The following is a 14,643-nucleotide window of genomic DNA, read 5'->3' as shown; positions in this document are numbered from 1 at the left end:
TGTGACATGATATGCTGGTGTGCCACGGCACACCGTTTGGGAAGCTTTAGTACTCTGACTTTGTAACCTGCGACCAGCGCCGGATTAAGTATAGTAGCAGATGTAGCAGCTGCTACGGGCCCCGCGCTTCACAAGGCCCCGCGCTTGGCAAGCAAAACTTTTTTTTGCAAAAAAATGTCGAACATGGCAATTAATTTTTGGCTTGCAAACTGGAATGGCAAAGGACAACATTATAATTGTAGGATTAAATTACTAGTCCCAACGTCTTGTCCCTTCCGAATTATTCTAAATTTAAAAAAAAACAGTAATTTCCACTGGAGGCAACTGCCTGTTCGAATGCCACTAGCCCACGATGCCAGTCCTATAGTTGTTTGAGGGAACATTTAAGAGAATGGCAACTTCGCGCATTGTGTTGTCACAGGGAAGAATTTAATTTCTTTAATTTCAATTTCGTTTCTTGTGTGCGATTTTAAGGTTAGTTAGAGTTGAGTGCTAAAGAGGCTCTCTGCAACACGATGGTCCGCAAGAGCTGATGCCATTAAGGTATTAAAGAACGGTTTCCTTTCATAAAGGAGGCACTGGAGAAACTTGCGAATGACCAAGAGCAAAAGGTAGAATGTCGACAGCAGGCAAATGGACTCCTCGAGAAAATGGAGTTGCTCGAAACTGGAATCTTAGTGGTTTTTTGGAATAGCTTACTCGATTGCTTCCAGGCAACTCAAGCCTCTCTTCAAGCAAAGCAGCAAAATCTCAACATTGCTTCAGCTTTGTGTGCCTCTTTGGCAGGATCTCTACAGACTTTCAGAGAACAATTCGCTAAGTTTGAGTCAGAAGCGCAGAAGCTGACTCAAGTGCCGGATTACCGACCAACAAGCACAAGAAGAATTGTCCGAAATCGAAGGCACGATAAGGATGTAAGCAGCGGCCATTTAGTTCCAGATGCAATGGATAATAATCAATCATCTAAAGACAGACTCCGGGTGGAAGTTTTCCTTGCAGTATTGGACAGCCTACAATCTGCGCTGGAGCAACGTCGCAAGGCATACACCCAATTGAACACACGGTTTAGTTTTTTGCGAAATCTACATGACCCAACACCTGCGCAAATCCCAGAAAGTGCTGACAGACCTTTAGAAGCATATTCCCGGGATTTGGAAGACGGATTGAAAGATGAACTACCTCAGTTTTCAGAATTCGTAAAGCACATTGCTATTGATTGCTCCTCTCCACAACTCAACTATTTCACTTTGAAGAAAACAGTATTGACACCACATTTCCTAACATTGACAATTTGTTGCGCATTTATCAATGTATGATGGTAACTAATTGTACTGGAGAAAGATCATTTTTAAAATTGAAGTTGATTAAAAACTATCTGCGAAACACGATGGGGCAAGAGCGGCTACACTATGTAACTCTTTTGAATATTGAAAATGCCATTCTAAAGTCACTGAACTCATCTGAAATAATTGCCAAATTTGCAGAAATCAAAATGCGTCGAAAAGACCTTTGAGTGATATTGTTGAAGTTTTATATTTCTCCTTGCAAATAAAACATTACATTAGACTTTTGTTATTTTTATTTTTGTAGAATGTAGATCAAATCTATGAAATATTCAATTACTTCACGGGTATTATCTGTACATCAAATCAATCTGCTACAGGCCCCGCACTTGGTTAATCCGGCACTGCCTACGACAAGGACTGAGTCAATAGCGAATTTTGAGGTGGGAGAAAATAAATTTAACCATGTGCTCCGCAGAAGCTGAGAAATAGACTATTGCGGTTTTCGTTAGCAACCAATTTCCACATAGGCTTACAGTAAAGTTAGCAGAAGGAAAAGAAGTTATCCTAATTTGTCATCCTTTGAAATTGGAATCGTCTCCAATTTTCCTCAATCAATGGAAAGTCAAAGGTCAAACAATTTTTCATTTCAATTGTTACTGAAGAAATAGTTTCCAAAATTTAACTTCTACAAAACTTTGTTTGATTTGTAGATAATTCCATAGTTTATTTAGAATCTTCTAATGTTACTGATGGCAGCCAGAACTTGCAAGAAAATTTTTCGTGAAGGGTTTTATTTGGAGGAAAAGACAGTTGGGATATGGGATGACATGGAAAACTTTTTTTTTCCATCCTGAAGTTTTCTCCATTCCATCCCATTCCCTGAACACTGCTACACCATCCTCCGCTGACAAAGAACAGCTTTTGACTGCATTTAATTTGTTTAAGAACTATTAGCCTACTTTTATTGACTTAAGTTTGTTCTCATGGCTAAAATCAAGCTGCAACTTAAGCCTGGTAGTACTATTTAGGCGGTAGCTTACGCCTACGAAGCCTCAGCGATCTTACTTTTCTGCAAATTTATAGCCTACATGATATAGAAGATACGAACAGTTCGATATGTTTGCGTACCGGTACCAAATTGTCACTGACTTGCGGTAGGCTTCTCTCAAGACAAATCCTCGATAGACGCCTGCTTCAAAGCATTGCTACAAGGGCTGTTGCTTTTTTTCACCACTCTAACAGCACTTCAGTGGTGACGTCACCACTTTAAACTTTCAAAAATGTGATGGATATTAATGTTGACTACTGTAGTTTATTTCAGACTAGGACAATCCAGATAACCAGTGCTGTATTCGTAAAAAAGCACCGGGTATGCTGTCAGATTTGCCAAGGTTATAAACAACACACAATTAACTTGCAAAATACTAATCGTTATTCTACCATAACATGAATTATAACAACATCAGTATTGGACGAGAGCTACCAAATTGTTTATTTTTCTATGAATACATTCCAAACACTCAAACAGCCTGTGGAAAGGAATCTACATCTTTATCCTCTTTATAAATTTGGGATCTAGTGTCCTTAGCTGATCAGTGGTTCAGCAGCCAGGATCTTACATATTTTTTAGCGGTAAACTCAGCCACAGGTGGTCAATTGCAATTAATAAACATCAAACAGCCCACATTATCAATGAGCAAAGATGCTCTTAAACCTATGATAATATTGTTCATCAAACCGAAACCACGTTCACATTTTGCTGTCGAACAAGGTAAAGTTGAAATAGCTGTCAAGAGAGGCTTCGAATTATTGGTCACAATTTCAACTTTTTCACTAAAATCTCTTAATCCTTGGATTGACTGTATTTTATCAATGTCAAACCTTCTATAAATTCTCACCTCTGCTTCTCCATGACGCAAATTTCCTTCTATCATTTTTTCAGGTTGCAAGTTAGCAATATCATCCAGTAGCTGACCATTGTCAGTGTCGGCATAAGTGCAAAGTCTAATTTGCATTCTGCTAACAATGCTCTAAAGTCTAAATGAATTGATTCGCCTTAATTGGCACCATTTTAGAATTCTGTATCAGAGGTATATTTCTGAACATTAAATTATCCTTCGCTGCTAAATCCAAATGTGTTTTTTCTCCCGGATTTTCCTTGAAACTCTTAATAATTCGTAACTTATTGTTCTTTTTATTAAAAATTTGGCTCTCAGTAAAGTTGTACTTCGAGACTGAAGTTCAATGGATAACATGGATAATTCTTGCAGAACATTACACATTAGGAATCATAAGGATAGCATAGGCACTCTCTTTGAAAAACCAGAGGGTAAAGCTACTATTAGTTGCTCGAAAAAGCAGAGAGTATAACTTACTGCGTATACCGCCATATAGCCTACCCTTGAATACAGCACTGCAGATAACTCAGTAAAAATTACAAATAAACAAAAACACGATAGGCTTGCCCATGGCTTGCCGTAAACACTTCTAAATATTTATCTGTAGAGTAGGCTAATGGAGACGTATCACCAATAATACTTAGGATACAGTAGCCTGGATTATTGTGTTAGGTGACATAAGGAATATGCTAGATCCCAGCTTGCAAATCAATCTTTTTACATGGATTCAACGTTTGTTGTTGAATCAATGAAAAAAGGTTATTTTTGCTGGGCTGAAGACTACCATGTTGACGTCAAACAATCACATGTCCAACAAAACTATTGGTCTATTTAGTGGTTTTCAAAGTAGAGTCCGAGATCTTTCGGAAGTTCCCGAAGCAATAATCTGGGACCGCGTAACACCTTCGTGAAACACTGCGTGTTCTTCTTCAAACGAATTTTGCAATATTCAAGCCAGCAAGCTCTATATTTTATTTTTCTTGCGCCGGACAGTGGCCCTTTTTCGTTTTCTTCATTACAGCAGATTGAGCGGTGGACAGATTTTTTTGCTGTTGTGAAATTACGGCTGGAATCTGCTCTTCCATTCTTGGAAACAAGCGGTGCCACATTTTTATTCTTAAAGATGAAATTTACAGTTACTTTCCCAATACAGGATCTTCAAAAGTACTGTTGATTCATCAACAACCCGTTTGGAACTAGGTTATAATGTCAGCGATTTGCTTTCAAAAGAAACTTAATTCAAAAGCAGTTAATGAATTGGAGTGCAAAACGTATTTCCTGTGAGATGTGTTGCAGTGACTTTTGGGTTGAAATGGTGCAGTCTTAAATGGTTGAATACGATGCATGATATAGGCCTATGGTGGTCACGTTGTGCAAAATAAAAGATAACATGGAAGAACTGGTATCAGCCAAGCAGGTGTACCATGGCTTACTATATTAATACAGTAAGCCATGAGGTGTACCCATCTGCTTGAAGTTGATTTACTATTTCTGTGCGAATTTGCTTCAATTTTATACTGAACCATGAATCATTGAAAAAATCTCAAGGAGATGATTACACAAACACAATTTGTTTTGAAAAATTTGAGAACCACTGGTCTCTGTATAATAAATATTCTATAACTACAAGCCATTCCTGGTTGGTTTTGAATCTTTATCCTCGGACTGACAAAGCCTTGTTAGGTTATTCCTTGCAGTTTCGCATACTTGTAGAGGCTCTTGACGCAGGGCCGGTTACCGAGATTCATTTGGCAGAGTGAAGTTTTCCGATTGTTGGTGGAGTTATGCCATTCACTAGGTGCCGCTGATTAGAGAGCAGTCCTGAAATGCGTTGCTCAAGCGCACATCCCGAGAGTCGAACCAGCGCCGCGTGATCTTGAGCCGGGCGCGTAACCACTGAGCTAATGGAGCGGACATTCCGTGTTCATTTCTGCTAACAACATATTGATTTTAATTTTTGTTTTACCAGTTTAGCATAGGCTGACATGTGAGATCATGTTTCACGTAGGCCTACTGACTGTGCTATTTAAAATATTTTTCAAGACAAATAGGGTTGCCGGTATTAATTAATGTACAAACAATCCTGGTCTCATGATTTGTCTTTTTCAATTGGTTAGAACCGTTAGGGTTAAAACAAGCGAAATCGTTCAACACACAGCTTTAAAAAATAAAATACCATAAGGCTTTATTTTTCTCTTCTGGGCATATGCAGCGATTAAAATGACCTACACTTCTCCACAAAATTAAAAATGATGTCTTGAGAGTGGACTGATGTTGAATACTTGCCTGGTCATCGTCTGAGATGGGTTGGACATCTTGAAAGAATTGAATGAGAACCATTTGACAAAGCGAGTCTGGAATGAGGTAGTGATAGGAAAAATCAGAAAAGGAAAGCCAAAGAAAACGTTGGATGACACTGTAAAAGATGACATGAACAAAATAAACTTGAAAATTGAAGCTGCCAACAATAGAGAGAGATGGAGGAGTCGTTGCAGATAACTGGTCGACCCTGATGTTTCGGGATGAATACGAAGCTTTTTTGAAGTAAAATGAATGAATGATCTTCTCTCGTGTTGTCGCTATATGTCAGGGCATCCGTTGGTTAGCCACTGCCTGGTGTCGTCGTCGATAGAAACTAGGCTTTCCATACCATGAGGTGGTCTGTATAGCCGGCAATCCTTGATAATGTGGGCTGCCGTCTGCATTTCACCACACTCACTGCCAAGCCCCAGTGCAACATGTCTGCACCATAGCGTCCAACACCAGTGAGCAAACGGTTACGCCTTGATGAGGCAAGTCTAGAGAGGCCATGCCCATGGCCCAGCAGGTTCTCGGGCGGGGATCTGAATACTTGGCGAAGTGGGGATGCGCTGCTTGACCATTGTTCACACAACGCCGCGTGGCATCACTGTTTGCTAGGGCTTCCACCAGAGGCTGCCAGAAGGTCTTGTGCAGCGCGTACAAATAGCTTTCTTGGTTTTAGCCGCTGCTTTGATGGATATATCAGCGTGATTGCGTGTAGCAGATGGCCGGGGTTTAGGGCTTTACGCTCAGGGAAAGAACAGCACGTTGGTGCCGTGATGCAGCTGGCTCAATTTTTGCAAGGACAGCCAAGCAAGCAGTCAGTTGGAGTTGGACGGAGGCAACGTGTGACAGTTCGCAGGCAGTTGTTAATTGGCACATCGACAAGGTCAGTATGGGCGCTTCTGCACCAAGTAGCAGCACAGTATTCAGGAGGGGCGTAGACAATGAATGATTCTTCTTCTTGCGTTTGAGGCCGCCACAGATCACGTTGTTACATCCAGGCGCAGCAGCCAAACAATGAATGATGAATGGCCTACTTCCGAACGTGGCATATATAGTGGTTTACGATTACCAAAATTCCAGACAGCGTTTCAAACCTTTTTTCAATGCATAACTGAACTTGTATAAAAAGCAATACAGATGTGTATGAACTATGAAGGTAATTTCACGCCTGCTCCGTCTCAGTAGATCAGCTGAATAAACTTCGAATTATGTAAACGAAGAAGTCAAGTTATTTTGTTTTAATAGCGCCACAATCAAACAGAGTAAATGAAAAGTAACAACACATTGTAAGTTACAGCTGTTGGTTAAATCATGGCGCAATCAGAATGGTAGCGAAAGACATTAAGCGGTCATCTAGTCACAAGTCAGCCACCACCCCATAACAATAAATCTAACTAACACTGCTATTCTCGCAACAGGCGAAATAAAAGGGGTTTGTCAGTCAATTGGATGGTGCGTTATTTTAGTCAGTTCACCACGGATTCTTTTTCTTGGAAGTCACGGTGTCAATTTAGTTATAGTTTTCATGTTCTGAATCAGTTCAATTCGTTCTATTTATGATCAAGGCATTATTTGCTTGCGACGTTTTCAGTCTGGAAGTTCGTTACTTTACATACAATAAACTCGTAATCGCAGAAGAATAAGGTATCATTCCTCAGATCGTCCCCACTACCCACCTGGTACTTGGGATGTTGCTGTAGCATTTACAGCTAAATATGGGCGGATGTTCAGACAATCCTACGTCCGCTACAAAGTCATGACTGTACAAGAGCAAGAAGAATGTATTCAATTCGACAAGATCGCACGCTAAGACTAAGATTTTCCGGTCTACCTTTGGAACGTTTTTGGGTGATGACTTCCACGGAGTTTCCTATTGATAGGCATCTTTGAAGCTCTTGATGCCTATTGGATACCAACTCATATATATATTCAATGAATCAAGTTTATTTTAGTAACATACAATTTAATGTATAGCCTAACACATGGGTCCATTTTATTCATGTTGAAGCCACACCGCGGAGGCACCAAAAATGTGATATTAATAAATGATAAAAAATCATTGGGATTCTGAATTCTCAAACTCGTTTGGTTAACAATTGTAACTAAACATGTTATGATGTGAGCTTCCCATGTTAGAAACTGCCATTTATGCGAAGAAACTATGGAGCTTAAATCAAATTTAGCAATGGCATATTTCACAATTCACATCAATGGCATGCCAGTACTAACCTATACAGCAAATCAATTGTTTTTACATTCATTGAATCAATGAGGAAAGCTACATCAATTGGTTATTGAAGGTATGGTGGAAGGAAAGAAGTGCAGGGGAAGAAGGAGACGAACATGGGGAGATGACGAAATACAGTGGGCTGATTTGTCAAGTATCGGAGAAACAAAAAGAGTAGCTGAAGAACGTGACTTGTGGAAGAAAATGACAGCCAATCTTCGGATCGGAGACAGCACGTGATGATGAATCAATGATACTTTGAATCAAAGTAAAAAAACAACTAATTTGCTGTCTTTTAAAAAAACAATTATGAATCAAATGAGTTGATACGGATGGATAATTTCACAATTTACATCAATGGCATGCCAGTACTAACCTATACAGCAAATCATTTTTTTTTACATTGATTGAATCAATGAAACGTTGAATCACAATTATTACACTAACACAATTATTAATCAAATGAGTTGATAGCTTTGAATGATACGTACACGGAGAGTTGCATTCCAGATAATTGCATTTGCAATGTTTTAAAACAAGAAATCTTACGTAGTGCTTAATTACGATATTTGTTAATTTTTATTGTTATCAGGTTTTGACATGATTTTATCACACTTTAGAAAAGCTCCATCCATAGGGAGCATACAGTATAACAATTTAATAAATACAATACCTACAGACTACAGTCCACAAATGTTATACGATTAATGAAAAACATGCTTTCTCTATCTTGCTATGCATCAGCTTTTGGCTAAGTGCTAAAACATAAAATATACGGTACCAGAAACAGGTTTGATAAAACCATTAAAATTCTACAAAGAACTCAAAATTGCAGCATGAATAGATAGCCTATTATATCATAGCCTAGCAAGTTAACAAAATTAAGTCTGAAACGTAAATTGAAGTCTCTTTTTCCACTACTGACATTATAAATTTTTATGTATGAGTTGCATACAATAAAAAACATAACATACTGTACACATGCAAGACGATGTAATCAGAAAAATATTTATGCATAAAATTTCTTAAAACTATTATCAAATTAAATATTTTTTTAAAATGTAGGTGTCTTAAAGTTAGACAGCAAAAAAGCTAAAACAACTTTCCTTTAGCCTTTCTTTTAGTTTTAATCTTTTTAGGTTGTGTGGTTTTAAATTCTTGTACTGGAGCAACATCACTCTTTGACATTGTACTAATAAGCTCATCGTCACTTGGATCCAATACACAACCTCTAACAGCTGGGCGGGGTCTTCTTCGCTTCATTCTTTTTTTGTTTAGAACATTGTTAGATGCAATCTCTGCCGAGCATAAATTGCTTGAAGTTTTCACAGAGGGTGATTGTGTCAATTTGATCATTTCATCTGATTTACTTTCAACAGAAGACGATATTAGAAGATCATTGAAAGATCGTCCAGCTGCAATCTTGAGTGGGTCTTTTGTAATGACAAAGCCATACTCCTTGGTACTTTTCAAGTCTTTTTCAAAAGAAGTTGAATCAAACATCTCTGTTTGCAAATGTGGACGACTCACTTTATATCCGCTATCTCTGTAATCACTGATTTCATTGTCTTTTTGTTTGATTACATCTTTCAATTTTGTATTTTCATATTGCAGACGTGAAATAGATATAATCATAGGATCATAAAGAAGCTGTTTTGACAGAGAATCATCACTCCCTTGCAATGCCACATCTTGTTTACAATCAAATCTCCAATGGAAAGGAATTCCGCTGTGAAAATAATTTGAAAATGAAAATTCAACAATTTGTTGGGTATTTTTACTGGTATAAAATGAGAAGTCACGATAATGCAGTAAGCTTTGTTGCAAATGTTTCAAAATATTCTCAACTGGAGCTTCTAGTCGTTCATTTATTTGTTTACATCGTGACTCTATTTCTTTTTCTGTCAATACTTCCATATAAACAGTCGAAATGTTTGTTAAAGCAATTAAAAAGGAATTATCTTCCAATAAAAACTTAAACAACCATTCTGCGTTTCCATGATTTGTCTTAAGTTGTTCCCATGGACATAAATGCAATTTTGAAGCATCACAATTCATTTTAGTTACTAAAAGCTCAGCCAGCAACCTGGCAGTCAACTGTGTATCCTGACAAGCAATTGAGATATATAGATTAATGTAGTTAATTTATAGCAACATTTCATTAGCAGGCCAGTTCCATAAAAACATAAACTTATCTTGCACCAGCCTTTCTCTCTAGAGCAGCTTACTGCTAATTCTAGAAAGAAATCAAGCTATAGTCAAAAGGGCATTTGCAATCGACGGCGTGCCTTTAAGTGTCTTGCCAAAGACACAGCCACATGCTCTTGAATGGAGTTGAACCGGCAGCCTTTCAAACTTCAAACCATGGCTCTCCTATCACCACTCGGTTATGCAGCCGGCTGATGGACATTGGACATGTTAGTCAACCCAAAAACAAAATATGTTTTACATGAAAGGAAAGATAACAAACTAAGCTGTTGTAAGTTGTGGGTACGAAGTGTATATACAAGCTGTTATTTATATAGATTAATGGAGACATTGAGCAAGGCAATCAAGTGTTTCAGTGAACGACTGAACGGTCTAGTATGATTTTCGTTATGTGCATGACTGCCCGCAAAACCAAAAAAAATATCATCGCACAGAAGAAACCTTTGGATAAAATTAGATTTGCCTATGACGTTGTGAAATAAAAGCTCACCACATTCAATGAAAAATCATGAAGCCATATGTAATCCAAAAAACCGCAACTCGCGACTGCTGAATTTTTCCAGTAACTGCGAAAGAACTAGTAACTCTTCCTGAGAGACTGAGACAAGTCCAGACAACGTTTGTGATTGTGTGAACTGTAGATTGTGGAAACTGGAAAGCCTGACTGCCCGAGTGCCTGACATCTAGTCTAGATATAGCTAGCCATAGATAATAGCCATGTACCCTGACATCTAGCAGTGGCCGGTGAGGTTTACCGCACTTTGAAAAAAAATTTCAGATGTCCAACCGGAAACAAACAAATCAAAACATCGCAAAAATTTCAATTATTTATGGCATTTTCAAAATATATACACAAAATTTGTGAACTTATTTCAAAAGCTTATTAAAAATAAAAATACAACCACTTTCATGTTTCGATGTTTTCTGACAGTTATCGTTCTAAAAATACATCAGCTCAAGCCAATACCACAGCAAATCAATGTTTTGCTGAGCAAGGCTTGCTCATTGCTCAACCTAAATTCTAAAAGGTGCATAAAAAAACGAGGCAGTTAAAAAGCTTCGCTCAGCGCTTGTCATGGATATTGAAAGCGCCAGTGGGATATGCAAATCTATGAAGCATTTGGTGTTCTGTCTGAAAGTTTTTATTGCATGATTGCATCAAAAATGAAACACATCTTCAGGTGTCATAAGCAGGCCCTCCAAGAGAAATCAGGACTGGTCGGGAAACAATACGTAAAATGGGCCCAAAATTTTTTTTTTCTGCAAAAATAAAAGCAACGAATTTGTATCATGCGTTGCATCATATGTTTTAAGCTAAACTTGGCCTACTTTCCTCAGCGTGAAATTGAATTCCTTTCCTGGTAGTTTTGCACACTAGTAGGCCTAGAGGCTTTTGACTACTGTTGCCACTCTCTTGTACCGGAAAAGTACTAAATTTGACTGAAAAAAACACTAGATTCATAAACAAAACACTAGTATCATAAATACACGATCATTTACATGCACAATATACAAAAATTACAGCCAATGGCGTTAGTAAGTGTTACAAGTCCTTAAAATTTCAAAATAAAACTAAATTTCCTTGAAAGTGAGAGCCCTGAAGTCATAGCCGTAGGAGAGTAAAACATTTGGGGGGGGCAAACAAAAATTTTCACAAATTTCCCCCAAACTTGGCCTTTGTAAATATATTGTCAAAAACGCAATATTACTCACAATTATCTCTTAGGTAGTGTAGTCTAAGAACTCCACACTCATTTAATGTAGGCAGTGGCTATTTGACCGGCGCCGGTCTTTGAATCTGAAACACTATTTGACCGTCATTACGTCACTATACAGTCACTTTTTTTCTTTTTCTCTTTCAAATCAAAGAACGAGAAACGCGTATATAAATTCTAAATCCGATCATGTTCTTCAACTCGTTACGTGGTGCGTGCGATACGTCGGCGGATCTTATTCTAGAGGGCCTGAGTTCGTTACTACCCGGAAGCGTCCCTTTTCTTTTATTTATTTTTTTTTTTAACTAAACTTTGACCCGAAGTGCATTTTTGTTTAAAACGTCTGAAACGTGCCTGAATGAAAAATTATGTAGTAGGCTATAGTTAGCACGGCCACAAATGGAAAATTACCCAGAGAAATTTTCAAATTTCAGCAAATTAAAAAACTCTAACTTCATTACTCACATTTGAAAAGACATAAAAAATTGGGATGTAGAAAACTCAAATTAAAAATTGACTACAAAAATGCACTTCGGGTCAAAATTTGTTTAAAAAAAAAATAAATAAAAAAAGGAGCGCTTCCGCTTAGTATCGAACTCAGTCCCTCTAGGCTAGGAGCCGGCGACGTATCGCACGCGCCACGTAACACGTTGAATAAAAATGGTCGGATTTAGAACTTATATACGCGCTACTCGTCTTTTGCTTTGAAAGAGAAAAAGAAAAAAAGTGACTGTTTAGTGACGTAATGACGGTTAAATAGTGTTTCAAATTCAAAGACCGGCGCCGGTCAAATAGCCACTGCCTTTAATGTAAGCCGACGAAATGTAAGCCTCCGATACCATATGGTATGGTACCGTTAGGCTATGCTACCAAGCCTACTTTAGTTTACTTTGAACACTTTTCACAGTCATTTATGTGTATTTTTTAAAGTATTTATGCTAAATATCTCAAATTTGGTCATCGTTGGGTGTAACTAAACAAAAATCTCATGTCCACTTTGAAAAGCACTACAAACACATTGATGCAGCCAAACAAAAATAGGAGGGGCTACTTTGAACACTGTCCAAACTTATGCACACCAATCTAAAAAAACACAAAAAATATCAAAAAAACACTAGATAGCAAAAAAAAAAACACTAGAACACTAGATGCAACCCAAAAACACTAGATCAGTGGTTTTCAACCGGGGGTCCGCGGACCCCAAGGGGTCTGTGAAGCGATTTCCGGGGGTCCGCGAAAGTTTCCAAGTTTTCAACATGACGGATAAATTAAAAAATTTAAAAATTGTTTGTGCTTTTTTTATGTATTAGCCTACAGTGATTCTTAAAGTCGCAACGCACTGGTGCGTCGTTTGAAATTGCAAAGGACATTGCACAAAGGTTTGGTTTCATAACTAAAATATCATATAAATTACTTAAACTCTTTAATAAGGCTATGTTCAACTTAATTCTTTTGAGACAGCAGATTGTTGATCAATGATTAATTTAGAAATACAAACGTTAGTCAGCAGTCTATCACCACTCACAGGTTTGCAATGACTGTGATCATAACGAATTAATATTGATTTCAAATGAAAAAAGGGAGAAACTCTTTGTAACAGTCGCAAGTATTCTATTAACTTTTGATAAAAGTTATAGAAAAACATCAAATGAGCATATAGCTTACCGATGTTTGATCCTGTGTGCCAACATATAGCTCATAAGTCATAACATAATTTCGTCAATCTCATCAATCGTCAAGTGCGTTGCGAATTCAGCAAATTCTTTTAAGTGTGTTGCTTTGAAACTTATGTAACATATGATTCCATAAGGAAACGCGATATACCAAAATTTCAAATTGAAATTTTTAGGGGTCCGCGACCGCTTCGAAGACACCAAAAGGGGTCCACCAAGACAAAAAGGTTGAGAACCACTGCACTAGATCTAGCGGAAAAACACTAGGAGTGGCACCACTGCTTTTGATTTTGACGCAGGGCCCGTTACCGAGATTGACAGAGTAAAGTTTCCGATTATGGAAGTGTTGCCGGGGAATTATTCCATCCATTAGGTGCCGCTGAATTAAGCGCACACTCAGAGAGTCGGACTAGCGCAGCTTGATCTTGAAGCTTCTTCGTTCACGAAGTCGCACTCGCCAACCAACTGGGAAAAACCTAGAACATCACACAACTCAGGCGAAAGAGAAATTGAAAAAAGAAAAATAATCGGAAAAAAATGATAGTTACTTTTATACTTGTGAAGTTGTGATGAAAGGAAAAGCGAGATGTTTAATTTTGCATCTAGTTTTCTTTTTTCAATTTTTTCTTTCTCCTTAATTGTGTAATGTTCTAGGCGTTACCAACCAACTGAGCTGTCGTCGTATCCAGGCACCTAGTGGTTGAAGATTTAGATTGATTGATTGATTGAATCTTTATCCTCGGACTGGGAAAGCTTCTTGCAGAGCTAAATCCTGGCAGTTTCGCATACTTGTAGAGGCTTCGGATCACTGACGCAGACCCGGTCACCGAGATTGACAGAGTGAAGTTTCCGATTGGTGAAGTCTTGTTGCCGGGGAACTATTCCATCCATTAGATGCCGCTGAATGGAGAGCAGTCCTTAACGTGCGTTGCTCAAGCGCACACCCCGAGAGTCGAACCAGCGCCGCTTGATCTTGAAGTTTCTTCGTTCCAGAAGTGACGCGCTAACCAATTGAGCTATTGGGGCGGACTTAAGTGGGGCGGGGGCGGACTTAAGTGAACGGAAGGCAAGGCAGCCAATCTTCATGTCAACCTTCAAGGCATAACTTTAAGTGTCCTGCCAAAGACACGGCTGCATGCTCATGAGCGGTGTTTAACCGGCGCCCTTTCGATTGCCGTTCCAGCGCTCTCACCACTCAGCTATGCAGCCTACTGAGTTATCTGGGCGGACATCGATCCATTGAATATCTAGCTATCCATTAAACAGTTCTTTATCGCTGTATGAATAGGTTATAATCGAGTGAATATTGTTTAGAACTGCAAAGCACAA

At 38.4% G+C, this 14,643-nt stretch overlaps 1 protein-coding gene across 1 annotated transcript; it reads right to left on the bottom strand.

The window, feature by feature from the left end:
• Positions 1-6,727: 6,727 nt before the first annotated feature.
• Positions 6,728-9,793, bottom strand: LOC145764771 (non-homologous end-joining factor 1-like). Its single transcript, XM_082576440.1, has one exon. The coding sequence runs from the start codon at positions 9,774-9,776 to the stop codon at positions 8,811-8,813; it is 966 nt and encodes a 321-aa protein (XP_082432566.1). The 5' UTR covers positions 9,777-9,793; the 3' UTR covers positions 6,728-8,810.
• Positions 9,794-14,643: the final 4,850 nt, after the last annotated feature.

This window comes from Aplidium turbinatum, chromosome 2, assembly GCF_918807975.1.
Source record: "Aplidium turbinatum chromosome 2, kaAplTurb1.1, whole genome shotgun sequence".
In the NCBI taxonomy this organism is placed as follows: domain Eukaryota; kingdom Metazoa; phylum Chordata; class Ascidiacea; order Aplousobranchia; family Polyclinidae; genus Aplidium; species Aplidium turbinatum.
The sequence above is the reverse complement of the archived record's forward strand: the minus strand, read 5'-3'. Positions and strand labels throughout refer to the sequence as shown.

Bases quoted from the DNA above. Each gene is read 5' to 3' on its own strand.
- LOC145764771 (XM_082576440.1), bottom strand. From the start codon at position 9,776: ATGAATTGTGATGCTTCAAAATTGCATTTATGTCCATGGGAACAACTT.